At 45.7% G+C, this 27,414-nt stretch overlaps 1 protein-coding gene across 6 annotated transcripts in view; it reads right to left on the bottom strand.

Moving 5' to 3' along the window:
• Positions 1-27,414, bottom strand: part of CLEC16A (C-type lectin domain containing 16A) — a 437,038-nt gene that overhangs the window by 335,907 nt on the left and 73,717 nt on the right. For all 6 annotated transcript variants that reach the window (XM_088466918.1, XM_088466921.1, XM_088466922.1 and 3 more), the window contains exons 7-9: positions 25,146-25,320; positions 13,260-13,313; positions 6,002-6,115 (exon numbers count right to left, since the gene is read on the bottom strand). In XM_088466918.1, coding sequence (XP_088323044.1) covers positions 6,002-6,115; positions 13,260-13,313; positions 25,146-25,320 — 343 coding nt within the window. The remainder of the gene's footprint in view (positions 1-6,001; positions 6,116-13,259; positions 13,314-25,145; positions 25,321-27,414) is intronic.

Genomic DNA, 27,414 nt, shown 5'->3' with positions numbered 1-27,414 from the left:
ACTAGCAGTAAACTGCAACAAAGTTGTCAGTATATGTCAACAGACACTGCAAGTGGTGATGATAGCCACCATTAGTAACTATTTGGTCGGAAACAGGTGTACACCTCATGCACATAGACAAACGCCGGGAGTATATCCCTGTAGCACCGCTAGCAAAGTCCCGATTCTTGTCTGTATTAGGGGTCCCAAGTAGGTACAGGGACAATAAATAGGCAGTATCCTGACAAAAAGACACTCCGGAGCCAGTGGTAAGTGCGGCCAATGTGGAAATAACAATACTATTGATGAGGTACCTCAGTGTCCAGTGAATGGATTCCACAGCCGCCAGCCGTCCGGGATAAGGCCTTACACGAGTGCACTCGTGGCCGCCTGGTGAGAGACTGTCAGAGCTCTTGGTCGATACGCAGCAATACTGCAGTGTAGGTCCCTGCATTGGTGTTCCGGCTCCCGTCAGGCTGTATTGTAGATGGAATTTTGCCACAGGGATTAAGCTGCGGACCATAAACAGCGCGTAGCCGGGAACTCCTGGTTATACTCCGGTCAGGCTGCGGTGTATGAATAGTTCACCAACGTCAAGTTTAGAGGTGTATAATCAGCAAGCGGGGAATGAAGGCTTGACGCGTTTCTCAGCAGTTGCTGTTTCTCTGTGCTCATGGTATTGTCCATTTATGATTAGCTCAGTTCCATTGATTGTGATCATTTAAACTTTGATATTAGATATTATCACACTGATTTTTGAAGTCCTCAGGGACAGCGCTTCCAGTTTTTCGTTTTCCTCTATGTGTTAAGATATGTTTGACTACAGACTGACCAACTCATCAACCCCATCATCAAGTCTGACTTGTCTATAATTTCCTCAGTTTTAGATTGGGCAGGTATAGAGCAAACTGTAGTCAGAGAATATTCAGAACAAAGGAAGAGTAGTGTACCGACCATGTGGGAGGCAGTGACCAGTCAGGGCCATGATGTAAAGATGGGAATGGAGGAAAGCAGGAAGTCACGGTTAAATACTGAGAGTTCCCAAACAGAAGTGTTGCAAATATTCTACTTAAATGGTCCAAGAAAATTGTGGTGACAAATATATCTCTGTATTAAAAAGTTTTATACATTCAACTTCTGTCATCAAGCAAACAGTCATAGTACTTTATATAAACACATTTTGCACAGAGTTTTTATTTTAATACAATTATAAGCTCCAATATATTTTGTTGCACTAATAATACACTACATGTTAAATAAATACAACCAACACATTATAAATTTAGAACACAGTATGGATGAAAAGGGAAGCTCACTCACTGGGGAGTGCAAAGTGTAGGAAGAATAATAATAATGAAAGTAGGATAAGAGTTAGCACTTTGCCATCTTTTGGGAGCAAAAAGTTAGGTGGACAATTAAACATGTTAGCACATCCTGTGTGTAGAGAACATTTCTGTATTGATGCTAAGAGGTCTGTCAGAAACTACTGCCTTTCAAACACATACAGGGGGTTAATTAAATTAGGGGGAAAATGCAGCTGCAATGGCACCTCATCTTGCCCTGGAATCCCAGATATTTGTACTATTTGAAAAAAAAAAAAAAGTTTACTTTAACAAAGTCACATTCCTGCTTGCGGTCTGTCCAGAGGACTCATTGATTGTGAAGTTTTCTATAAGTCAGTGGTTCTCGAATTCGGTCCTCAGTACCCCAAACAGTTCACATTTTCCAGGTCACCTAGCAGTTGCACAGATGTACAAATTACTGGCTGACACATTTTAATTACTGGCTGACACATCCATAGGTGGAGCTAATTTCTAGTGATTCTGTGAGGAGACCTGGAAAACATGAGCTGTATGGGGTCCTGAGGAGAGATTATGGGAACCTATGCTATAAATCAGGGGTGGGGAACCTTTTTTCTGCCAAGGTACATTATGATATATATAACATTATTTGTGGGCCCGATGCAGGACACGCCCCTCTGTGTGATGTCACACAGGTGCGGAGCCACAATCGTCGATGATTACAGCAATGCCCGAAGCAAACTGAGGATGCTCCGGGGAGCAGTAAGGGCAGTGGTGTGACCGTCTGAAGCATCCTAAGGATGCCCCAGGTAGCACTGCTGCATAGACTCTGGCTGCAGGGTGCCATTCTAGGCACCATGCTAGCCAGATGAGGCTAGCAGAAAAAAGCTCAGGAGGGCCAGACCAAATGATTCTGAGGTTTCCCATCCCTGCAATAAGTGATAAAAGCAAGAAAAGCCAGAGAGCCCAAGTAGGAAGGCAGGGAACTTGGTTTTCACTAGAGAAAAAAAAACAGGCTTATACCGCTTTCACACAGAATGTGTGAAATAATGAAAGTTATGGTAAAACTTCCCTTTGTTAACTCTCTTTCTTCGAAGTCCATAGGGTCCACAGGGAGACTTTGGGGTGTAGGTGGTGGTTGAGGACCGAGCACCACGCAGTTAAAAGCTTTCAGCTCCCAGGATGCATTGGTCCATCCCCCAATGCCCCGCCCCAGAGCCAGAGGCCCCTCATTTCGTGACAAGCCAAAGGCCGGAGGAGGAGAAGAGAGAAGAGAGACTGGTACACACAAGAATCACACTCTCACGGAGAAGGAGACAGGAAACCGGCGACCAGAAACATAGCCCATATGAAGCCAGGTGCGTCAGGGCGAGTGCCCTGTGGACTCTATGGAATTCGAAGAAAGAGTTAACAAAAGGTAAGTTTTACCATAACTCATTTTCTTCTTCAGGGTCCATAGGGCTCCACAAGGAGATCTTGGGGATGTCCCAAAGCAGTCATTCAAGGGTGGGGACGCTCCAGCGCTGAGAGGAGAATCCGGTGCCAAAATTAAGCCTCCTGAGAGGCAAATGTATCAAAGGCATAAACCTCAGAAATGCATAGATAGAAGACCAGGTGGCCGCCTTACAAAGCTGTTTACTTGAGTCGCCACGGAAAGATGCCTACGAAGGACCCACAGAGCGAGTAGAATGAGCAGTAACAGAAGCCGGTACAGGACGGCCTGCATGCGTGTAAGCCTGTGAGATAGACATGCAAAGCCATGTCTGTTTGTTGGCTGGCCATCTCATCTTGTGAAATACATAAAGCACAAATAAGGGAACTGTTATGGTGCACGTATATGTGGGCACAGACCACATCCAAGGAGACCTCACCTGCCGATAGGTCTGGTAATTGAAAGGCCGGGACTACAATTTCCTCATGTGGAAACTAGTAACTACTTTAGGAAGGAAACCAGGGCGAGTCTGAAGCACAGCCCTGTCCTGGTGGAATATTAGAAATGGGAAACGACAGGAGAGCTCCCCTAAGTCTGACACCCTTCTGGTGGATGCCATAGACAGAAGAGAAAAAGTCTTCGCTGTTAACCACTTGACTTCCACAGAATCCAGGAGTTCAAACGGAGGACCCGAAGTACTACTGACAAATCCCATGGAGCCACTGGAGGGACAAAGGGAGGTTGGATACGGAGGAAAACCTGGAGGAAGGTGTGGATATCCGGTAGTGGAAGAAGTCTACGCTGGAACCAAATGGAAAGAGCAGAGACATGCACTTTCAGTGAGGCAAGGCGGAGTCCAAGGTCCAATCTAGCTTGAAGGAAGGCCAGGACTCTAGAATTCCTAAACACTTGGGGGTCATAGCTTTTGGTACTACACCATTGAAAATATGTGTGCCATACTCTGTGGTAGATCCGTGGTAGATTTTGGAAGATCTGTGGTAGATTTTGGAAGTTATACTGATTTCTGTTCTGTAAATCAGTCTGCTTTTGATATACCCCATTCCACACGGTATGGGAATACACCTGCCTGCACTGTCAGTTATTCCTAATTTGCATACAGTTGTTATCCAGGTTAGAGAAGAGGACAATGTAAAAAAAAAGGAGGCTGCAGGTGTACTTCAGAGTCAACGCCGGGTATCTCAGCTAGTACTTCAATACACTGATGTGACACAACTGTATTCTTACTGTAACTTGTTGCCCTGTATGATATCCCATCTGAACACAGTCCTAAAAGTGTGGGTTTATCTTCATCTGTAATAGAGTGAGCTGGTAATACCATCTAGTAGGACCGCAACGTAACGTCAGCTTAACACTGAAAAATGTATCATTGCTCTATGGGTGGAAATTCAATTAGGTGCGGGCTTTACCACTCAGCTAATTGATCATGTGGCTCAATTTAATTAGTTGCAGGAACCCCCAGGAGCTGCAAGGAAAATCCTTGGTAAAATGCAGACTCTGCATTTAACGAGCAGGAAAATCATAGATTTCAGTACTTTGCGCAGAACCTTTGGGTTAGAGCAAGTTGACCCATGGTTCACTGTGCGAGGAAAATGTTGAAAAATTGAATGTCGGCGTGAAACCCGAAGCTGTTCCCCGCATGGCAAATCCTAACATGGCAAATTTAGTTTTGCCATTTAATTATCTCTTAACGTGATGCCAGAATTGCCAATATAGAGTAGTTTGACATTTTAATCTTTAGCTATTAAGAGTTTTCAATAAAAATGCTGTAAATGATGGTTAGTCGCTTCTTACCTTATAGACTTTTTCATGCTATAACTTCAATCAGTTTTTAAGAAGTGAAAATTACAAATACGTCACATTATCTGGCATAGACCAAAAGAGTGCAGTTTAGTGTCTACCTTAATTTTAGCATTCCTAGGAAATGTAAATAATACAGACATTTCTGTTCTCTACAAGTCTTTCATGATACTATATTAAACACAAACAAATTTTGTTTGAGACAAATGAGGCAACTAGGAGACCTACTTATGAGTGCGCTGAACAGAATAAGTACCTCTAACAGCGCCAACATCACAGAAGATTATAGGAGTGGGCGGAGTTAGTGCTTTTGCATATGGTCATTAAGCATTTGTCCCAAACAAACACACTCCATTTGTGTATAAGCACCACCAGCATCTTCTGTGGTAACACGCTTGCAGGTCAGCCCATCTATTATATGAATAATGAAATGACAAGAGGAGCATACATAGCACAAAGGAAACTGGGTCTTAACTATAGGGGAGCATAACATTTTATTTCTTATAAATATTTACTTTCCTTTTAACTCACAGAGGAAGTCCTGGTACACATCAGAACGATGTGTTCCCAGGCCGATCCACCAGCCTGACATATCGCACAGTGCATACACACTGCACGATGTACGACGGCACATTGTACAATGACATGCTGCATTTATCAGCAAGGCATTGCACACAATATCTTGTGCAGTACGGCCAACCAGAAGATATAGTAAACGACCCGTGGGAGTGCGCAAATGCCGGTACACACTGAACGACCTTCACGATTTGTCATTCCTATTTGCATGGAAATAACAGATATCGTTCTGATGTGTACCCACCCTAAAGCTTTCTCCATTCCCCAGCATCAGGGTGCAACAGGGTGATCTCAATCAGCCATTGGGGTATACTTTACAATGAATTCGAGTTATATGAAAAGTAGAGGTAAGAATTTATTTTGAAAGTCCTGTATATACAACATACATTTGCTGTATTAACTTTCATTTATAAGGCACCACAAAGTGTATACAGTGCCATACATAATAAACAGATAATATTTCACAGTACCAGAATATCAGAGAAGTAATTCATAAGTACCAAACATTAGAATTATAGAATTACACCACAGACTGAGTAGGACAGATGGCAGAGGCAAGGTTAGGCAATTCACTGAAGCTAGAAGGAATTGCGGGTGAGAACCGATTCAATACTCAGTGATCCTGTACGAATCGTATGTGCAAACATACAGAGTCATAGTCGCTGAAGTGTAGAAAGGGACAGGTGAGCAGAGCACTGGTGACTTGGGGTGTACTAGGGAACAATGAAAGGGAGGAGAGTCCTGCTTGTACGAACTTACATATTAAAAGGAAAGGATGAACAGTTGGAGGGTGAACTGCAAATAACACAAACATAAATAAAATATGCATCACATATTAGTCAGAGAAATGCTGCTTACCGAAGATTAAATTATTTTCACAATTGCTTCTACTTACGGAACTCTGCCGAACGTGGGGCTCCGGTTTACAGGAAAACATTGAGAGGTCACCGTTTAAAATGACGTCAGCCAATGAGTTAACCAAAGGTGCGTAGTGTATTGTTAAAAAGACCTAGATGGAAACAAAAATAGAAATATATTTTATTAGAGGTAGACGGTGCACATTACAGTTAGAAGCTCTTTCACCACTGTCCCGATTTAAGGGGATAAAGTTCACTATTGGCAGATGTTCAGTCAACAGGAAAACAGGAATGCCTAAAGTTATCTGGTAAAGAATGTCTGAGACAGATATGTTGTTTCATGTCAGGACAAGCTTATATGACCTATGAATGTGAATATAAATTATAGTTTTCTTTTGACATTAACATTTCACATTAAAAATAACAGGCTTTTTTTTGGCAGGTCATGAGATTTTTTTGTTTTTTTAGGTCATCAGTTAATTTAGAACAGTGGTGGGCAATTAGCAGCCCTCCTGCTGCTGTTTAACTACATATCCTAGCATGCCCCGTCTCAGTTTTTCATGCCCGGATAGCAAAATCGTGTAAGGGCACGCGGGGATATGTAGTCCTCTACAGCAGCTGGGGGACCGCTTATTTTCCACCCCTGATTTAGAAGCTTTCTAATTAAATGGATTTCTGAATTTTTATTAACGCTGTGATTCATGTTCCTCAGATGGGTGCAGTGATCGCGCTCAGCTACAAAAAATTGTGGGTCCCAGGGACCCCTCACTTTAAAAAAATTGGATTCCTACTCCACTGTTTCTGGGTCCCACTACATATTATGCTTTTGAGCTCCTCATATAGCATAAGACCACCCTACATACACCATGTGAAGTCACACTCCTATTTTACAGTATGGAATGCTTATAATTGCTCGTATATTGCTTTGCTCTCATGTAGCCAACAGGTGCTGTGTTGGGGGCAGGTAACAGTTGGGGTAGAGGGGGTTAATTGCAAGAAGCAGTTCTGGTGGAGCTGGGGCTAGAGGGGGGTAAGGGAAAGCAGTGTTTGGGGTAGAGAGTGGGTAAGTGCAGAGAGCAGGTAACATTTGGGGTAGAGGGGGGTAAGGGCAGCAGCAGTTGGGTTAGAGATGGGGGTTGAGGCAGGGAGCAGATGGTGCAGGGATGGGTAGAGGGGTGTAAGGGTATGTGGAAGTTGGGATTGGAAGGGGGGATAAGAGTAGGTAGCAGTTGGGACAGTACTGGGTGGCAAGGACGGGGTTAGAGGCAGGCAGTGCTGGGATAGGGAGGGGATAAGGGTAGATAGTAGCTGCGGCAGTACTGGGGACAGGAAGGATGGAGCTATGGACAAACAGTGCTGGGGATAGGGCGGGGATAAGGGTAGATAGTAGCTGCGGCAGTACTGGATGGCAAGGAGGGGTTAGAGGCAGGTAGCAGTTGGTGTAGAGGAGGTTAGGTGCAAGAAGCAGTTGGGGTGGAAATGGGGCTAGAGGGAGTAAGGGCAGGCAGTGCTGGGGGTAGGGAGTGGGTAAGTGCAGACAGCAGTTCGGACAGTGTTAGGAACAGGTAACAGTTGGGAAAGTAGGGGGTAAGGGAATGCTGCAGTTGGGGTAGAGATGGGGGTTGAAGCAGGGAGCAGTTGTTGCAGGGAAGGGGTACAGGGGTGTAAGGGCATGTGGAAGTTGGGGTAGGAAGGTGGGATAAGTGGGGATGTAACTATGAGGTCTCAATACAGACATCGGAATCCCGGCAAGGCACTTAAGATAGGTGTCGAAATACTGACGCCTCCAGTATCTTAATCCCGATGCCAAAACGCGATTAAGACCTTTATCATTCAAACAGTGGTGCCAGCATCACATTGATAAGTCTATGTAAGAGGCTTGCAATATTTTTCATTAAGCTGGGTACACACTTGTAGATAGATTATGCGCTCGATTGACAAACGATACATTGCGAGTGCATTGGGGGGTGTGTGCACCTGATATATCTGTGGACGATGTAATTCAACCTTGCAGCAAAGCTTATTTCGATATGTCTGAAAGATATTTCGGCTCATCTGCATGTGTGTACGGGCGACCCGCCGATCACCCGTAAACTGGCTGCAGAGGACCGCCGACACTGACATCACAACTGGGCGGGCAAATTTAAAATGCCCACCTAGTTGTGATGTCAGGCCAGCCACATCAAGAGGACAACTGACAAGTTTGTATAGCTGGGCGGCGGATCAGTCTATTGACCAATTTGTCGTCCTAGTGTGTACCCAGCAGAGATTATGTTTTTGTGTATTACAGTGTACTATGGAAATAATATTACAGAAAGAGGAGCATTTAATTGGATCAGGGCCGGATTATAGGCGGGACGGACGTCCAGGGGCCCCCACACCGCCGCAAATATTGGCTGGATTCTGGGCACTCTGAACACTTCCTGGCCGGCTCCTTGCAGCATTACACACACAGCACACTGCCAGCCACACTCACTGATTGACCGGTGGTCGGTGGACCAGACGGAGTCCGTGAACGTGATTGACTATTTAAGCCCGCGATTCGCTGGTGTTCAGGTAGGGGGCGGGGCCTATTGCAGCAAAGTGCCCGCCCCCATCAGAAAGCTGATGCTGCTGTAGCTGCTGCAACAGGTACTATGTGCTCTTTTTCTGTCCCTTCCTCCCTCTCTCTCTCTCCCTGTCCGTTTATTCCTCTCTCTCTCTCTACGTCCTTTTCTCTCTCCCCTTCCTACCTCGCTCTATCTCTCTCCATGTCCCTCTGTCCCCTCCTCCCTCTCTTTCTCTTCCGTTTTCCCTCTCTGTCTGTATCTCTCCCTGTCCCTTCCCCCCTCTCTCTCACTCTCTCTCTATACAGTATATCTCTATACACCTATCTATCTATCTCGTATCTATCTATCTATCTATCTATCTATCTATCACTCTTGCAATGGGCTCCATTTACCAACAAATTTTAACACTAAAGATATTTGGCACTAGCGCTCGCCGCAATTATTTTTAAATTCAGAAATCATCATTCAGGCGCTTGCTGGCAAGCGCTAGTATCAAAAAACCCACCAGCGCTGTTTCTCTCTTTAAACAGCGCTGCCAAGTGAAGTTTATTTATTTGTGAATTGTGTGCATGCGCAGTCCAGCAGACTAGACGCAGAGGAGATCTGGGCGGGGAGCCATATTATTTGTGCGCACTGTTGCTGATTCCCTTAGCTGTCCCTGGCTGCCTCTCCTCTAGGGTAACTGAGCTGTAATGGCAGCCAGTTATTCGCATCAGTCCGCAGAAACAAGCCTGGCCGCGGTGACAACCTCTCTTGGGTGGGGGTGCTGGATGGTGTGTACTGGGGGAGGGAGGGGTTGAGGGTCGGTCGGACGCTGCTGGGGAGGGGGGGTCCGCAGGGTGCTTTCTGGGTGAATGGAATGCTGCTGTGTACTGGTAAAAGGGGGTACACTGGATGTGCACTTTAGAGAGAATGGGGTAGGGTGGGAATGGATGGAGAGGTGCTGTGTACTGGGGGGAAGGGAATCTGCTCACGCTCTGCATTCTGGGTAGACCCGGATGCCGGCTCAGACAGCCTGGAGCATAGATTACAACTGCAGCAGGACAGAGAAATCATGTCCACTATGCTGCCAGGAGTCGGTTCCCAGTAGTGTCGCGGACGTGATTTAGTATGCTGCCACCTTGCCGATCAGTGGAAATCCAGTGGCAAGGTAAGGGGCATAGTAGTCACTGCGTGAGGCCATGACAATTATATTGATAGGTCCCCCACAACTTAGTTGCCCCGGGGCCCCCACAAGCCTTAATCCGGCCCTGCATTGGATCATCAAGCACACATGTGAAGTAATGACCATTGACTAGAGCCAAGCACCAGACTAAATGCAGTTTTATCTTCCATGTGTATTTTTAGTTAAGATAAATATATAAATCTATATAGAGCAGCACTTAGTATATACACACACACACACACATATACATACATACACACATATATATTTATTTATATATATATATATATATATATATATATATACACACACACATATATACATATAAACATACACACACTGTTTATACACACACACAGTACCTGTGGCGTGAGAAAAATGCAGTGACATGTAAGATAAAGGAAAAAAGGTGGGGAGGACAAACTCTTTTCTGTTATAATAGGTGTCAGAGTGGAAAATAAAGGACCACAAAACACTGAAGACTTCCTAATATATCCTGTGTCACATACTCAAGTACCTTACTGCTAAGGACGAAATAAGGACACTGCAGTCAGCTTATTTATTTTATTTCCTTTTCTCGTGAATGCAATTTAAAAGGGTTTAGGTTGCCTTGTAGTACATTATTCAGCGGATCTGCTGAAATGTCCTAATTTGCCAGCAAGCATCGCTTCTTCAAAGGTTTATAAGGTCAATTTCAGTAGAAACTTAAATGCTTGGAGGGCGTCAGGACAAAGCCCATTTATTTATTTTAAGGCAAAGCTTTGATTGGGATGGACTCCAAATGCTGAAAGCCATTCCAGTAATGCAAAGATCAATAAAGTCCCATGTGTTAAGGGTTAAGGAGTAGGGATGAATAATGGATACAAATATACCTGAATTTTGAGTCAAGCAGTATATATTGAATACTGTTATTGTTGAAATTGTATGTGTATGTATGTACACAATGAAGATGATCTAGGAGAGCTGGAAATATCTGGCATTGTATCAAATGCAAACTACAAATAAAAATGAAAGGTTTAAAAAAAAAAAAAAAAGCTTACTTCCAGAAAGTGTCAGGAGAAGGAGAATGCGATTTGTACTTGTAATAAAAATGTGTACTTTAGTACCTAAGACACACACGGGGAGACGTATTATAGCGGCACGTTACGTCTTTACTGAGGCGAAGCAAAAAGCACTAACGATGAGATGTATGAACATCTCATCGGCCAGAGCGAGGAGCGTTAACTCCCCCCTCCGGCGATCACCGCTAGAGACCATAGCGCGTCAGCCTAGTGCTGATGCGTGGTGTCTTAGTCAAGGCTGGCTCCACTGAGCATGCGCAGGATCTCGCAAGTATCGCGAGATCCCGCGTGTAGCACTGGAGCCGGCAGGGACAGCGCTGTCCCTGCTGTGGGGATCGGGCATCGCCAGGCTGTAGCGGTCTAATGCACTGTGGGCCCAATGGCTTGCGTACACCTCCGATGCTTGCCCAGTCTCTCTACTTCCAAGACTCTGAATCAGGAAACGTATTGAGCCACTCACCGGCAGATTTGCAAAGGCAAGCATCCGAGTACAAAGATGCAGCATCGGTTGCAGATCAATCAATTATCAGAGTCCTGAGTGAGTCTGTGGTCCCGCAAAAAGGCAATGGGAACAGATGCCGAAGCCATATTTCTTGCGTACGGGATCGCAGATGCAGAGTGTGATGCCATGAATTGTCTGGGTTCCATCGCTCCCCGTTACCTCCCCCAAACGCTCCCTGACTGTCAATCACACAGCGAGTAAAACGTTGCTGCATACAACTACGGTAATGTACCTTGACGCATGCACAGTTTACTGATAATTGCTCAGATCTGTAAACATCGGCATTGCGTACAACTCTGAATCAGGCCATATACAGTACCTGTAAATGGAATTGCATCCTTGTGTATAATATGGAACAAGGGACAGTACTGCATAAATATCACCCCCCCTCAAAAAAAACATCACTCCTAAAACAGTATGATTGACTGATTTATTTAAATAAAATGACTCATGAACACCTCACCTGCATTGCTCATTGCACTGAACCATATTAGTGGGACACACACTATTATTATATACTTATACACAGGTACACATAATCCATATAATACAGAAAAAGAACCTTAATATAGAAAGCATCTGGGGCAAGTATACATCTGGGGCAGGTATACCTTCATGGGTAAACAAGCATTATAGCTGTAGAGGCCCTGACTCCAAACCGGTATTACTGAATATAAAAATTATTTCAGAGAAGACCTTTATAAAATAGTGCATGGGCTGCTTAACATATCTTATCAGGGAAGGCTGGAAATGCTGAACATATTCACCTTACAGGAGAGGGGGGGCAGAGCCAATATGGTGAAAACATAAAATATCAAATCAAAAATGTATTGGAATTAAAAACAAACAGATTTGTAGAGCAGGGACACACACACAAACTGTTGGAAGGCTGAAAGGTAACAATGGAAGAACATTTTTACAGAAAGGGTGATGATCAATCCATGTAATACACACACCATGGACATACTCAAACAGTTTAAAGCCGGGTACAGACTAGACCAGGGATAGCCAACCCTGGTCCTCGTGAGCTACCAACAGTGCATATTTTCCAGGTCTCCTCACAGAATCACAAGTGAAATAATTAGCTCCATCTGTGGGTCTTTTCAAATGTGTTAGTGAGTAATGAACACACCTGTGCACCAACTAGGTGAACTGGAAAACGTGAACTGTTAGTAGCTCTTGACTTGACTGGTAACTTTTCTGACACCTCCTGCTTAAATCCCAAAAAGTCAGAAGGATCGTGAGGCCACGCTTTCACGGTCTGTATTCATAGATCAAGCGAGCTTTTGCCCTTCTGGGTTGGCTACCCCTGCACTAGACGATGTTTGTACCCAGCGATGGCACGATATATTGGGCGGTCCGTACAAAACTGCACAATCTGGTGTGTCCAGTGAGCGACATCAATAGCGGCATGGGTGCCGGAATTGGTAAGTGCATACACATTTGCCGATGCAGGCAACGACGAATGACAGCCGAGGAGCTAACGAATTCCCCAGATTGAGCTGCATGTTCAGATGACTGGGGATATCGTTTACTGCATACACACTGAACGAAATACCGTTCAACGATATAGTTTATATCATACACAGTTATCGTCCAGTGTGTATGCGCCTTTAATCTTTAGAAGCTTGGGTCAAGACATTAAGAAAATGACCAAAATCAGGTGTCCCTTTACAGTTAGCCCTTTTCACTTATCTATTTTATTTGATGGAAATCATTATGGAAATCTTCACAAAAAAGGGCATACTAGTGATGGCCCTGTACATTTCTTTTATGCAACAAAATATATTTATACCAAGTTTCAGGCACAAGAAACAAAGCCATAGAGAGTGGCGGGAACAGAAAACAGCCATACAGGGTATATTACAGGGTGTTTTATCGATTTCACACTTTTTGCAAAGGAATAGATTCATACCTTGTCTATAAAGATGAGGGTTCCACATCAGAGGCTATACTTTACATAACAAATGTCTTTTACTAGTTGTCACAAACACACCCTAAATGTACATTACAGCTTACCTGAGACAAAAGATATAGGGAAACTTGAGGACTTATTCTTGGGCGATCTGTTGGCTAAAGTTAAAAGCACTCATTAGTAACGCTCAAACAATGTAACTTATCACAACATCTGAATAAAATAAAGATACAGATGTGTCCACATACAGTCAGGTGCATAAATATTGGGACACTGACAGAATTTTCATATTTTGGCCTCTATTCACCACCACAATGGCTTTGAAATGAAACAGACAAGATGAGCTTTAACTAAAGACTTTCAGATGTAATTTGAGGGTTATTACATCCAAATCAGGTGAACGGTGTAGGAATTACAACGGTTTCTATATGTGCCTCCCACTTTTTAAGGGGCCAAAAGTAATGGGACTATCAACTGAAAGGCTATTTCATGGACAGGTGTGGGCTATTCCCTCGTTATTTCATTATCAATTAAGCAGGTAAAAGGTCTGGAGTTGATTCTAGGTGTGACACTTGCATTTGCAATCAGTTGCTGTCGATTCCCGATATGGGATCCAAAGAGCTGTTACTATCAGTGAAGCAAGCCATCATTAGGCTGAAAAATCAAAATAAACCCATCAGAGAGATAGCAAAAACATTAGGTGTGGCCAAATCAACTTTTTGGAACATTCTTAAAAAGAAAAACGCACCGGAGAGCTCAGCAACACCAAAAGACCCGGAAGACCACGTAAAACAACTGTGGTGGATGACAGAAGAATTATTTCCCTGGTGAAGAAAAACCCCTTCACAACAGTTGGCCAAATCAAGAACACTCTCCAGGAGGTAGGTGTATATGTGTCAAAGTCAACAATCAAGAGAAGACTTCACAAGAGTGAATATACAGTCAGGTGCATAAATATTGGGAAATTGACAGAATTTTCAGATTTTGGCCACCACAATGGCTTTGAAATGAAACAAACAAGATGTGCTTTAACTGCAGACTTTCAGATTTAATTTGAGGGTAATTACATCCAAATCAGGTGAACGGTGTAGGAATTACAACTGTTTCTATATGTGCCTCACACTTTTTAAGGGGCCAAAAGTAATGGGACAAACTAAACAATCCTAAATCTAACTTTCACTTTTTAATACTTTGTTGCAAGTCATTTGCAGGCAGTTGTTTGTTTCATTTCAAAGCCATTGTGGTGGTGAATAGAGGCCAAAATATGAAAATTCTGTCAATGTCCCAATATTTCTGCACCTGACTGTAGAGGGTTCACCACAAGATGTAAACCATTGGTGAGCCTCAAAAACAGGAAGACCAGATTAGAGTTTGCCAAACAACATCTAAAAAAGCCATTACAGTTCTGGAACAACATCCTATGGACAGGTGAGACAAAGATCAACTTGTACCAGAGTGATGGGAAGAGAAGAGTATGGAGAAGGAAAGGAACGGCTTATGATCTAAAACATGCCACCTCATCAGTGAAGCATGGTGGTGGTAGTGTCATGGCGTGGGCATGTATGGCTGCCAATGGAACTGGTGCCCTTGTATTTATTGATGATGTGACTGCTGACAAAAGCAGCAGAATGAATTCTAAAGTGTTTAGGGCAATATTATATGCTCATATTCAGTCAAATGCTTCAGAACTCATTGGACGGCGCTTCACAGTGCAGATGGACAATGACCCGTAGCATACTGCAAAAGCAACCAAAGAGTTTTTTAAGGCTAAAAAGTGGAATGTTATGCAATGGCCAAGTCAATCCCCTGACCTGAATCCGATTGAGCATGCATTTCACTTGATGAAGACAAAACTGAAGGGAAAATGCCCCAAGAACAAGCAGGAACTGAAAACATTTCCAGTAGAGGCCTGGCAGAGCATCACCAGGGATGAAACCCAGCGTATGGTGATGTCTATGCGTTCCAGACTTCAGGCTGTAAATGACTGCAAAGGATTTGCAACAAAGTATTACAAAGTGAAAGTTAGATTTAGGATTGTTTAGTTTGTCCCATTACTTTTGGCCCCTTAAAAAGTGGGAGGCACATATAGAAACCGTTGTAATTCCTACACCGTTCACCTGATTTGGATGTAAATAGCCTCAAATTAAATCTGAAAGTCTGCAGTTAAAGCACATCTTGTTTGTTTCATTTCAAATCCATTGTGGTGGTGAATAGAGGCCAAAATATGAAAATCATGTCAATGTCCCAATATTTATGCACCTGACTGTACATCTATCCTGTGTGCACTACAAGTCGCGTTACACAATGCGTGAGAGCTGTGTGACTCGGTAGCACCAAGCATATTTTCTAGCGACTATACACCTTCAAATGTGTCTTATTCGCACTGCGATGTGAATAGGATGTATAGAAGTATCTTCTGCTGAGTAAAATTATATGTGGCATGCTTATTTTCTGTGTGCGACTGCATCTGCATGCGAAATGCTACGTAACAGTCTCAGCGCCTAAAACACTGTAACGTAGCGTTTCGCGTACAAATACACCCGCAGTTTCACACAGCAAAAAGCTGTGCGAGTAAGACGCATTTGAATGTAAAAAGTCGCACGAAAAGACGCTAGGCACTACTGAGTAACGCCATAGCGCGATTAGATGGGCTGTTTAACGCACAAGGAGGCTAGATGTATGTGGACACATCTGTAGGTCATGTCAGCCTTTTGTTACTGGTGGCAATGTTAGGAGAAAGGTGCTGCCGGTTGGAGGTAAAAATGTAAAACAGTACTCACACCAGGCTTTATACTGACTGCGAGCTAAATTTACTATGCAGCACATTTCAAAGCCGTCGTGTCTGCAGCGGTTTCTCCCTTGAATGTAAAGGGACAATTATATTCAATACATAAACCAGGCATTTTATTGCATTGAATATAATTGCCTCTTTAAAACCGCAGAAGCAACAGCGGCTTTGAAAAGTGCTGCACAGTGAATTTAGAGCCAAGTCTAAAATTCAGTCTTGATCCATGTATGTGTCAATATTATCTTACAATGGAGTTAAGAATGTGACATTATGGTGGGGGGGGTATTCAATTAGGTGCGAGAATAGCAAAAATCCCATACCTTCTGTGTTTTTTCTGCAGGTGCAGGATTTTTGCTATTCAATTAGGTGCAGGGCTTTTTTGAGCATCGGGAGGTTTTTTTTTTTTTTTTCTTTAGCTCCTCCAGAGCACGACCAATTATTCCTAAAATCCATATTTTTTTTTAGGAAAAATGGGCAAGAAATGCTCTGAAACCCCAGCGGCACCCCTCCTGATGACTAATTAAGCAATTGGAAGCTTCCAATTAGCTTACTTAGTAAATACTCACCTTTCGTGTCTGTGTGTGTAATTATGTGTGAGTGTAAGTGTTTGTGTGTGTGTATGTGCGTGTCTGTGTGTCCCCCCTGTGTGTCTCCCAGCAGCCACCTCGCGTCCAAGCAACCCCCTCCCCAGTGCAAAGATGGAGGGGAGATAACCGGGAGCCGTGGAGACCACCGGAGACCAACGATCAGTAAGTAGTTTTTTTTGGGGGGGGTTTTATTGCACCATGGGCTTTTTAGTGCTGAAAACTCAGTGTGCATTTTTTTTTATTGAATACCGCTGGTATTGGGAGCGCGGATAGCCGTGGTATTCCACAATTGTGCAAAAGGTTTTTACCTCGCTAAACCTCGTCCCCAATTGAATATGCTCCTATATGTAATCCTTGCAACTACATTAGTAAAAGTTAAATATGTACTTAACTAGTGCTAAAATAGGAATTTTAAAGGGCATAGTCATACTCATTGCAATCCAATAATTTAATGACACAGGGTCTATTAAACTTCTATTCAGAGGTTCTATTAAGCTAAAGTGGTCACCATCATAACATTAACGTTTATTCAGTGTAACACCCTTAAAACACCCTAAAAACACTCTGAAAAGGTACTCTCTTTCAAAATTATTAATATTACTATTTACCTTTCTTAAACTGAAACGTAGTCAGTAGCGTTTAGATGAGAATTGGGTCCTCTGTGTTTGCACACAGAGCGTCAACAGATTGTCAGTGATTGACAGTCTGCTGCAGTTTTTGGGCAGCGACGGGGAGGCGACGGCCTCAGTTTCTCCAAATGGAGGCGTGTTGCTGCCGTTGGTGGGGGAGGGAAGAGGCCAGGATATCTGTTGGCTGATGAAGATTTCCTGACCTCTTGAATAACTGCATTCGCCGGTTTGAGTGACCCCATGGACACTCAGCCAACAGAGGATCACGCAGATGTTCTGATCCTGCATCCATGGACGCAGCTCGGAACATTAATGTATACAGGAGGCGTGATGCCTCCTGCTGCATCACCATAATAGTGCTGTTGCAGGTACTACCATGGTAGTAGCTGCGATAGCAATACCGTTGGACCTTCAATCACCCCTATATGCCTTTTTTCCATAAAAGACCAGTGGTCCCTTTAACAATTTACGCCTGTGCATCATTCGCGACAAAGCGATAGCTGCGTAGGTGCAGCATACAAGTACATGGAAAGCTGCACAAAAAGTTAAAAGAAATCTAAAAAAGTAAAAATAGCAACGTGAGTAGTAGTAAGATCCATCATAGAAAAAAAATTACTAAATGTCAAAAAGAGGGTGAACCAAAAAGAGGAAATTGTGATTTAGATGTAGGTCGTTTGGAACCTGTAGATCACTCAATGGTCACAGACAGCAGTTTCACACCTGGAGGAAAAGTTACACCTTTAGCCGTGTTATATTTTCACCCCTATTGCAAACGGAACAACTTGTGGGGTAAGGCTGACAAATGTCAGAAATCATTTGTGCTTATGACAAGTTGGCAGACCATACAAAGTAAAGTAAACCTAGACAACATCAATTAAGACACAAAATGGTTACACTCTAGGTAATATGCTATTCTTCGCTGGTTTTGGCAATAAGTTATTGTCACCACTTATGGTTTAAAAATTTTAATTAGTTAATGTAAAGCAATTTTTCTGTACACAACCTGAGCACCTTCCTTCCTATTGTCTTCGTCAAGTCCGGGGAGCCAACAGCATGTAAATTTACTGACAGTAACAATAATTACTGACAGTAAATCAAAGATAAAACCAGTGGTCAGTGAAAATGTGACACTAATGACATTGCATGTCACAGCATTGGATTGTGAGTGACTTGTTTCTATTTTTGGAGCTCAATTCTCATGTAAACGCTACTGACTCATCTTACATTTTCTTTTAAGTAAGTTAAAAGGTAATATTGTGTAATAGTATTTCATTAAGCACGGTTATCAGTAAATGAACAGTTTACTGTGAAAGGAGACTATCTCTAGAAGATTTAAATCATCAGGTTAATTGTCTCTACAAGGGCTGCAAATAGTCACTAGCTTTCTATTTAAAGTTCCCTAAATAATGGAGAAATGCAGATTACTTTGCTTCTTATCTGATGGAAAATAGAACATGGAACTGTAAACAATTGTACAAAACACACATATTAAAAAAAAATATGAGATATGGTAAGAACTTACCTTTGTTATCTCTATTTCTACGAAGTCCATAGGGTTCCACAGGATACCTTGGGGTATAGGTGTGACGTCAGTCATCGGGCACCATAGAGTTAAGCTTTCAGCTTCCCAGGATGCACTAGGGTCCCCCTCCTATACCCCGCCCCCGAGCCAAGGCACCTCAGTTAGTTACCAAGCCATAGGCCGGAGGAGGAGAAGGAAGAGAGAGAAAGAAGATCTGGATACACACAAGAGTCACACTCTCACCAGAGGGAGACGGAAAAACCGGTGACCAGAACAAAGCCCATCTGCAGCACAGGTGCGACAGGGCGGGAGTCCTGTGGAACCCTATGGACTTCGTAGAAATAGAGATAACAAAGGTAAGTTCTTACCATATCTCAGTTTTTCTACTTCAGGGTCCATAGGGTATCCACAGGATACCTTGGGGATGTCCCAAAGCAGTATCCTTTAAGGGTGGGGACGCTCCTGTGCTGAAAGGAGAAGCCGCCGCCCGAAGGAAGAATCCTGAGAGGCGAAGGTGTCAAACCTGTAATACCTCACGAAGGTATGGACAGAGGACCACGTAGCAGCCTTGCAGATCTGGACTGCAGAGGCACCACGTCGAGCTGCCCACGAAGGACCCACAGACCTAGTGGAATGAGCCTTCAAAGAAGGAGGAACCGGCAGACTTTCATGAAGATAAGCTTCAGAAATATCCATACGGATCCAGGCTGCCAAAGTTTGCTTTGAAGCAGGCCAACCCTTTTTACGGAAGCCATAGAGGACAAACAAGGCGTCCGACTTCCTAAACGAAGAAGTGCGGTCAACATAAGTCCTTCAGGCCCGCACAACATCCAAAGTGGCCTCACCCACTGAAAGACCAGGTGAGTTAAAGGCCAGAACAACAATTTCCTCGTTAACATGAAACTGGGAAACAACTTTGGGAAGAAATTCAGGCCGAGTGCGGAGCACTGCCCTGTTCCCATGAAAAATCAAGAAAGGGGTCTACAAGAGAGAGCCCCTAAATCAGAAACACGTCTGGCCGAAGCTATGGCCAGAAGGAAAACAGTCTTAGCTGGTAGCCATTTAAGATCCACTGAGCCCAGTGGTACAAACGGCGGTCCCTGGAGAGCCCTCAGGACCACAGCCAAATCCCAAGGCGCCACAGGTGGAACAAAGGGCGGCTGAATGCGGAGAACACCCTGCATAAAGGTGCGCACATCCGGGATTGTAGCAATCCTACGGTGAAACCAGACAGACAGGGCCGAAACCTGTACCTTCAAAGAGGCAAGGCGAAGCCCATGATCTAGTCCCGCTTGTAGGAAGGCAAGTATCCTAGACAGACGAAACTCCCGCGGTGCATAACCTCTCGGTCGACACCATTGGAAGAACGTATGCCACACGCGATGGTATATCCTCGCGGACGACGGTTTCCGAGCTCGCAACATGGTACGCACCACAGAGCTGGAAAACCCCCTGGACCTCAACATGGCTGTCTCAACAGCCACGCCGTCAAAGACAGCCGAGCCAGGTCTGGGTGAAGACAAGGACCCTGCGATAGAAGGTCCGGTCGTAGCGGCAACCGCAGAGGACTGTCCACGGACAGACCCTGAAGGTCTGAGAACCAGTGCCGTCTGGGCCACGCGGGAGCTATCAATAGGAGCGTCCCTCCTTCCTGTTTGAATTTTCGGATTACCCTTGGAAGAAGGGAAACCGGAGGAAACAGGTATGCGAACCGGAACGTCCACCGGACGGACAGAGCATCTACCAGAGACGCCTCTTCGTCTCTTGTGCGAGACCCGTACACCGGCAACTTGTTGTTGTGCCGGGACGCCATGAGGTCGATCTCTGGAAGACCCCACCTGTCCACCAGCAGTTGAAAAACGTCCGGGTGCAGGGACCATTCCCCTGGATGAACGTCCTGGCGACTTAGAAAGTCAGCCTCCCAATTTAGCACTCCCGGGATCAAGACCGCTGATATGGCCGGAAGATTGAGCTCCGCCCATACCAGGATCCGAGACACCTCTACGAGAGCCGCCCGACTTCGGGTTCCTCCTTGCCTGTTTATGTAGGCCACGGTGGTAGCGTTGTCCGACTGGACCTGCACCGGACGACCCTGGAGAACCCGATGTGCCTGCTGGAGAGCATTGAAGACCGCACGGAGTTCCAAGATATTTATCGGAAGTTCCGCTTCTGCCAGTGTCAACCTGCACTGAAACAAGTGTGGACCCGAAACTGCTCCCCAGCCCCGAAGACTGGCGTCCTTTGTCAACAGGACCCAATTTGGTACCCAGAACGGACGTCCCTTGCTGAGATGGGTCGTCTGCAACCACCAGGCAAGGGACAGGCGAACCTCCGGGGTGAGCACTATCGTCTGGGACTTTAGAGACTGAGGCAGCCCGTTCCACTTGGACAGGATCAGGTGCTGCAGAGGTCTGGAGTGAAACTGGGCATATTCCACTATGTCGAACACCGATACCATGGAACCCAGTAACCTCATCGCCGAGTGTAGAGACACCCGGCGGCTGTGCAGACAACTGCGCACCCTCGACTGTAAAGCAGAGTTCTTTTCCTCCGTCACAAAGATCCTTTGCTGTCCCGAGTCCAATAAGGCTCCGAGGTGCAGAATCCGCCGAGACAGGATTAGAGTGGACTTCTGCCAGTTGATTAACCAGCCGTGCCATTGCAGCAGCGCAATGGTCAGGTCCAAGTGGCGTAGAAGGAGCTCTGGAGATCCTGCCACTAATAACAGGTCGTCCAAGTACGGCAACATGCGGACTCCCTGCAGCCGCAGAGAAGCCGCCATGACCGCCATCACCTTGGTGAACACACCCGGTGCTGTCGCCAGGCCAAAAGGTAACGCCCGAAACTGAAAATGGTCGCTGCGGACTGCAAACCTGAGGAACTGTTGATGGCGCAAAAGAATAGGGACATGCAGGTAAGCGTCCTGTATGTCCAATGACACCATGTAGTCCCCCAGGTTCCAGCGCCAGAATGATGGACCGTAGGATCTCCATCCGAAACTTCGGCACCCGCAAAGACTTGTTGAGAGCCTTGAGGTTGAGAATCGGACGATACGACCCATTGGGTTTCTGCACCAAAAAAAGATTTGAATAGAAACCCTGGCCCCTCTGGGAGAATGGAACAGGCACTATAACTCCAGCCTGGAGCATAGTGTGCAAGACCTTCCGCAGCTCCGTGGCCTTGTTCCGGTCTGATGGTAGACCCGTGGTGAAGAATCGAGCCGGGGGTCTGTGCCGGAACGAGAGGGCGTACCCATGGGAGACCACCTCGAGAACCCAAGTGTCTGTCGTGGTGACCGACCAACACCGGGCGAACTGCAGCAGGCGGCCTCCCACTTTGGGATCCCCAACGGGAGGGCCCGGACCGTCAGGCTGCAGGCTTGTCATCAGGCTTAGGGGCCGGACGTCTGGTACTCCATGCCTGCTTCCGGGGCTTGGCCGATTTTTTGGGACCAGCCTGTCGGGGAAAATACTGTGCTTTGGGCCTGCCCTGGGCCCTATAAGACCGAAAGGACGATGGTCCTGAACCAGAAGGAGCCACGGCCGACGGGAGACATGCCGATTTGGCTGCCGCCAGCGTGGCCACAATCTTGTCCAGATCTGGACTGAAGAGAACTTCTCCGTTAAAGGGCAACGTCTCCAAACCCTTTTTGGAGTCAGCGTCCGCCTTCCAGGATCGCAACCACAAGGTGTGACGAACAGCCACCGCTGCTGAAGAAATTCGAGACACCAGTGTACTAATGTCTAAGGCCGCCTCGTTGATATAAGTGGCCGAATCACGGAGATTACCAATCAACTCCGTTTGTTCGGCCGGACAGTCGGAATCAAAGGACACCTCCAATGAATCCGCCCAGCGCTCCATCGCTCTGGCAACCCAGCAAATGGCCATAGCCGGCCGCGCTGCCCCCCCGCAAGGGAATAAGCGGACTTCAGGCAGATCTCCACCTTGCGGTCCGTAGCATCCTTAAGGGAGGACATGGATGGTATTGGCAATGTGGCACTACGGACAAGACGTGTCGCATGAGAATCCACCTGTGCAGGGGATTCCCACTTAGTAAAATAATTATCCGAACGGATAAGCCACTGCCAGGCGCCTCTGCGGCTGGTATCGCTTGCCAGGCTGTTTCCACGCCTCCTCTAAATGGTCCATTAACTGGCCCGAAAGAGGAAAGACTGTGGCGTCACCCTTCACATCCTTAAAAAAGGCATACTTGGATTTAGCAGCTGGGGTAACTTCGTCTCAATCACCAAGGCTGTGCGGACTGCTCGAATAAGTCCAGGAATATATACCTTGGACCTAGCATCAGCGTCCTTAGTATGGAGAGGTTCCTGATCGTAAGGATCCAGAATCTCCCCATCATCAGACGTTCCTTCGTCATCCTCATAAGGAGCCGACAGAGACGCCCCCGGCCGTTTATGTGGCCGCATCACAGTCTCCCCCTGCAACACATCCGACAAGTGCTGTACCGCACTCGTCAGGGAGTTAACCCACGCCGGCTCCTGAGAAACCGGGAGAGGGGAAATAGGGAGACTGCAGGGTACCACCAATTGTCTTGGGAAACCCTGCATGGGTGACGACACCACTGACTGCTGGGACAAACCCATCTGTGTAAACGCGGGCTGTGGAGCTAAATGGCCCACTAAGGTTGTAAGCGCCTGAGCGAAACAAGCCCAGGGCGGCTCCTGTACCGGTGCTGTAACCGTAATAGGCCGCGCCATCGACAAACACTGCCGGCAGAGGCCCTCCGCGCTACCCTCCCCCTCCGCTAAAGGAATTTTACATGTAGCACACTGTAGCCGGAGAGGAAAATCACTTTCAGACATGATGGCACTTAGTATGTGACCCCTCTCACCAATTGTATTTTAAAGAGGTGAGAGACCACCCTGCAGCACCGCACCGCAAGGGCTTAGCAGAAAGAACAGGGACAGTAATAAAGCTGACAGTCACAATAGAAGATACAAGCAGCAGCGCTAGCACAGTCACATACAATGCAAAGAAAATCAATTCCTGCACTAACCAGGGCTGATCACTCAACTACGCAGACACAGGGTCTAGTAAGACACAGCGCTGCATACACAGACCTGACCACAAGCGGAGGAGAGGTATGCGGGGGGACCCAGACCAAGAGGCTTCCTTCCAGGCATCCAGCAGCGTTCACCATGCGTTCAGGAAGATGGCCGCCGAGGAGCAGAGAGGAGGCTGTCCTGGGGGAGGAGCGCTGCCACAGGGCCAGTCGGCAGTGTGCAGAGAGGGCTGTGTGCAGCGGGGGAGGCGCCGGCTGTGAGACAGGGAAGGCGCGCTCCCCTGGCATGCATTTAACCCCTGGGACGCCGCAGCGCTACCGCTCTGCTGCGGTCCGCTGTCCCAGGGGGGTAGTGGAAGCGCAGATTCTTACCTGGCTCCACGCTGCAGCCAGTCCCCAGGGAGCCCCCTGCCTGGGGACTTTGGACCATGTAACAGCGGGGACCCACCGCGGGACCCCGCTGCTTACCTTGCTGTCCCCCTTGAATCCGGCCATGGTCCGGAACATCTGGGGTCACCGCTAGCTGTGACTCCAGATGCTCACCAGCATCCCCGGATCGGTACCGGCGTTCTGGTACCGGCGGGGGTGTAGGGAAGACAGCATGGACGTCAGGACTGACTGTCCATGCTGTACAACCAGATGTGCAGCCACAGCTGCATGCAGAAAAGCTTCAGGGGCTCTTCTTAGCCCCCACTCCAACAGGTGCACCCGACTCCGGCCGGGCACCAAACTAAACTGAGGTGCCTTGGCTCGGGGGCGGGGTATAGGAGGGGGACCCTAGTGCATCCTGGGAGGCTGAAAGCTTAACTCTATGGTGCCCGATGACTGACGTCACACCTATACCCCAAGGTATCCTGTGGATACCCTATGGACCCTGAAGTAGAAAAACTGAATTTTTAAAAGCTATAAAATATATTTATTTTATCAAGATATTTATGTAGTGCGCACATATTACACAGTGCTTTACAGAGAATATTTCCGTAAGATGATTCCTTTCAGATACAGACATTGCAGCACATTCCATAGAGTCATTTGCCTTCATTGCATAGGAAGGTGATTGCTAGTTCTAAATTACATCATAGTAGCAGATTCTGCATTGAGTGGTTCCCAAACTTTCTTAAGTCGCAGCGCCCTAGAGTATCAGCATGTTTATCAAGGCACCACTAGGCCAAAAGTTTGTTATTGAGAAACTCAGCAAATTACTAATTTAAGTAAATTGTGCTTATCTGTCACCTATAAATTCCGTTATGTGGTGGTGGACAGGATTGCACATCTGTTTGTCCACGTATTTTATGATTTATAGAGATCAGCACTGGTTTTGCCTACGACACTGACTATAAATAATTTTATTTGGTACTGAATCACTTGGCCTGTGACACCCCTGCAAGTCCCCAACCACTGCCCTATACTAAACAATATCTGCACAAAGCAGTTTCCTTACCTGATCCTGGTTCACCAGCGAGTACACATACAGAGGGAGCAGTAGCCTGTTGAGTAGATGGTCTGTCAGGACATCATTAAGAAACTCACAGTTGATAATCAAAATGTCGTTAAGATAATTCAAGTGATCCAGGTGTTGTGATACTAAGTTGCTGAGACTTCCCCGGTTTTTGTGTCTGCAAAATAGATGGAATTTTAAAGAAAATACTGATCAAATGACGGACACATGATACATGGCTGCATTAATGTCACTTATGACACATGCATGCATCATGGGCCTGAACTAATAATACATGTAGTTGTAAAAGATTTGGTTGCCAAGTATATTTTGATGCAGGTATATTTTATGTTCTTCTAATGATTGGCAATTTCAGGACAAATCCCTTTTTTATATAAAAGTACACCAAATGGCAACACACAGGCAGACACACACATACACACATACACACAAACAAGCCCAAAGAACCCAGATTCTGAAGCAGAGAATGCAGCAGCAAACCAGTCAATTGCAGCTAATCTAGAGCTCTTCACTTGGGAGCTGTGTGACAGATACAAGGGTGGGGAGTGGTCTAAAAAATGGACAACCCCTAATTATATGGCTACCATTGTGGATCAGTCAAGAGCAAGGCTATCTTTGTGCACTAAATGTACCAATACCACTGCCTCCAACCACAGTCCGTTCTGACTCCAGTCATCCCACCCCAGTCCTTGCTGTTAGCTCCCCTGATGCTAGAAAGAACTGAGCACCATAGTATAACTCATGGGAACTGCAGCAGCTTGGTGGTGCAAAACACACACAAAAGGAAAAAAAAAACACTAAATAAAAAAAATATGATGCCACTTTAGGCACTGGAGGGAGTAGAACCTGGGAAAAAGAGAATGAGAGAAAAATAAAGAAATAGAGAGAAAGAAAGAGTGAGAAATACAGTGAAAGAGATTCAGTTCCATTCTACTAATATCCGCACTTGTGCTCAGGAATCCACCCACAAATATTGTTTTGTTTTTTTCCCAAGTGACACCTGTAGAGTTAACCAGAAGAAAAGCAAAAACATAAAACAAATCTGGCAACTCGATAAGTATAGGCTTGCCACTCGAAATAAAATCTACCAATCTGTAATTTATGCTTTTGATTGCTGCTGTAGACAGATTGGAGTACACAGCATGAGTTTTAAATGGGGGAGGGAGTTGGAAAATAGAGCTACATCATGGAAGTTGGGGGGATACAGAGCGCCAACAGGGAAGTTGGCAGGAGACAGAGCACCATCATGGAGGTTATTATCACCTCTACCAGCCCTTGGGTTCACTGCAGAGAGGAACCAGGATAGTGGAGGAGCAGACGTCCTTCCACTTGCTTGAGTTCATTAAGAAAACCCCTAAAATTACAGCAGGGAGGGGGAGGAAGCCAGAATCCATTTTAAATAGGAAAAATTAATAAATAAATAAAATCTGTATAAAACATGCTGGATATTTCTACAAATAAAAAAGGCATGCAAAAGAAATCTGGATCCAAATTTAAGCCCTATGAAAAATGTCTGCAGTTCTCCTTTGCTACTAAGTAAAGGGGACTATCCACTAGGCGACCTGAAAGACTGAACGTCTAGCGTTCAGACCTTCAGGTCGCCGAGGTGCGGTGCCCACACTAAACGGCGTTCACTGAACGTCATTCGGTGCAAGAACGTCATTCGGTGCAAGAGCCCGACCTCCTATCTCTGAACATGCCGAGCATCGCCAGGTTGACGGGCATGTTCAGTAGATAGTCGGGGACGGCAAGGACCCAGCGTGCACGTGCATCGCTGGTCCTTGCCGGCTATCCATTACCCGACTTTGTGAACAATGCGACCATAGTTTTGGTCGGATTGTTCACAAAGTCAGGTAATGGATAAGCCCTTTAACAGATACACTAATCAGGTGCACTGTGAAAACAATTGTTGCCTAAGGAAGTATTTTGGCTTCCCATCCCTCCTGTTGTCTCCATTGTATACTCCCCTGTTATTGTCCCATTCTCCAATAAAATGAATTGTGAAATGTGTGGTGGCCATCATCCATTCAGTCCTCCTCCCTTTGTAGATGTACATTTCCAGTGCCATTTTTCCTCTTTCCCTCCTTACAGATGTATCCTTGGAACCATTGTCCTCCTCTTCCCGTGTATATCTAGTCATTATTTGTCTCTTGGTTCTCATTAACACACTGTAATTGTTGAGATTGAAAATGTTCCTCCTCTCCCTCTTGTCATCACTATGACACAAATTATATACACCATGGCTTTGACC

The sequence above is a fragment of the Taudactylus pleione genome, unplaced genomic scaffold (genome assembly GCF_031769625.1).
Source record: "Taudactylus pleione unplaced genomic scaffold, aTauple2 ptg000066l, whole genome shotgun sequence".
NCBI lineage: Eukaryota > Metazoa > Chordata > Amphibia > Anura > Myobatrachidae > Taudactylus > Taudactylus pleione.
Note: the sequence above shows the minus strand (reverse complement) of the source record. Positions and strands in the feature narration are given on the sequence as shown.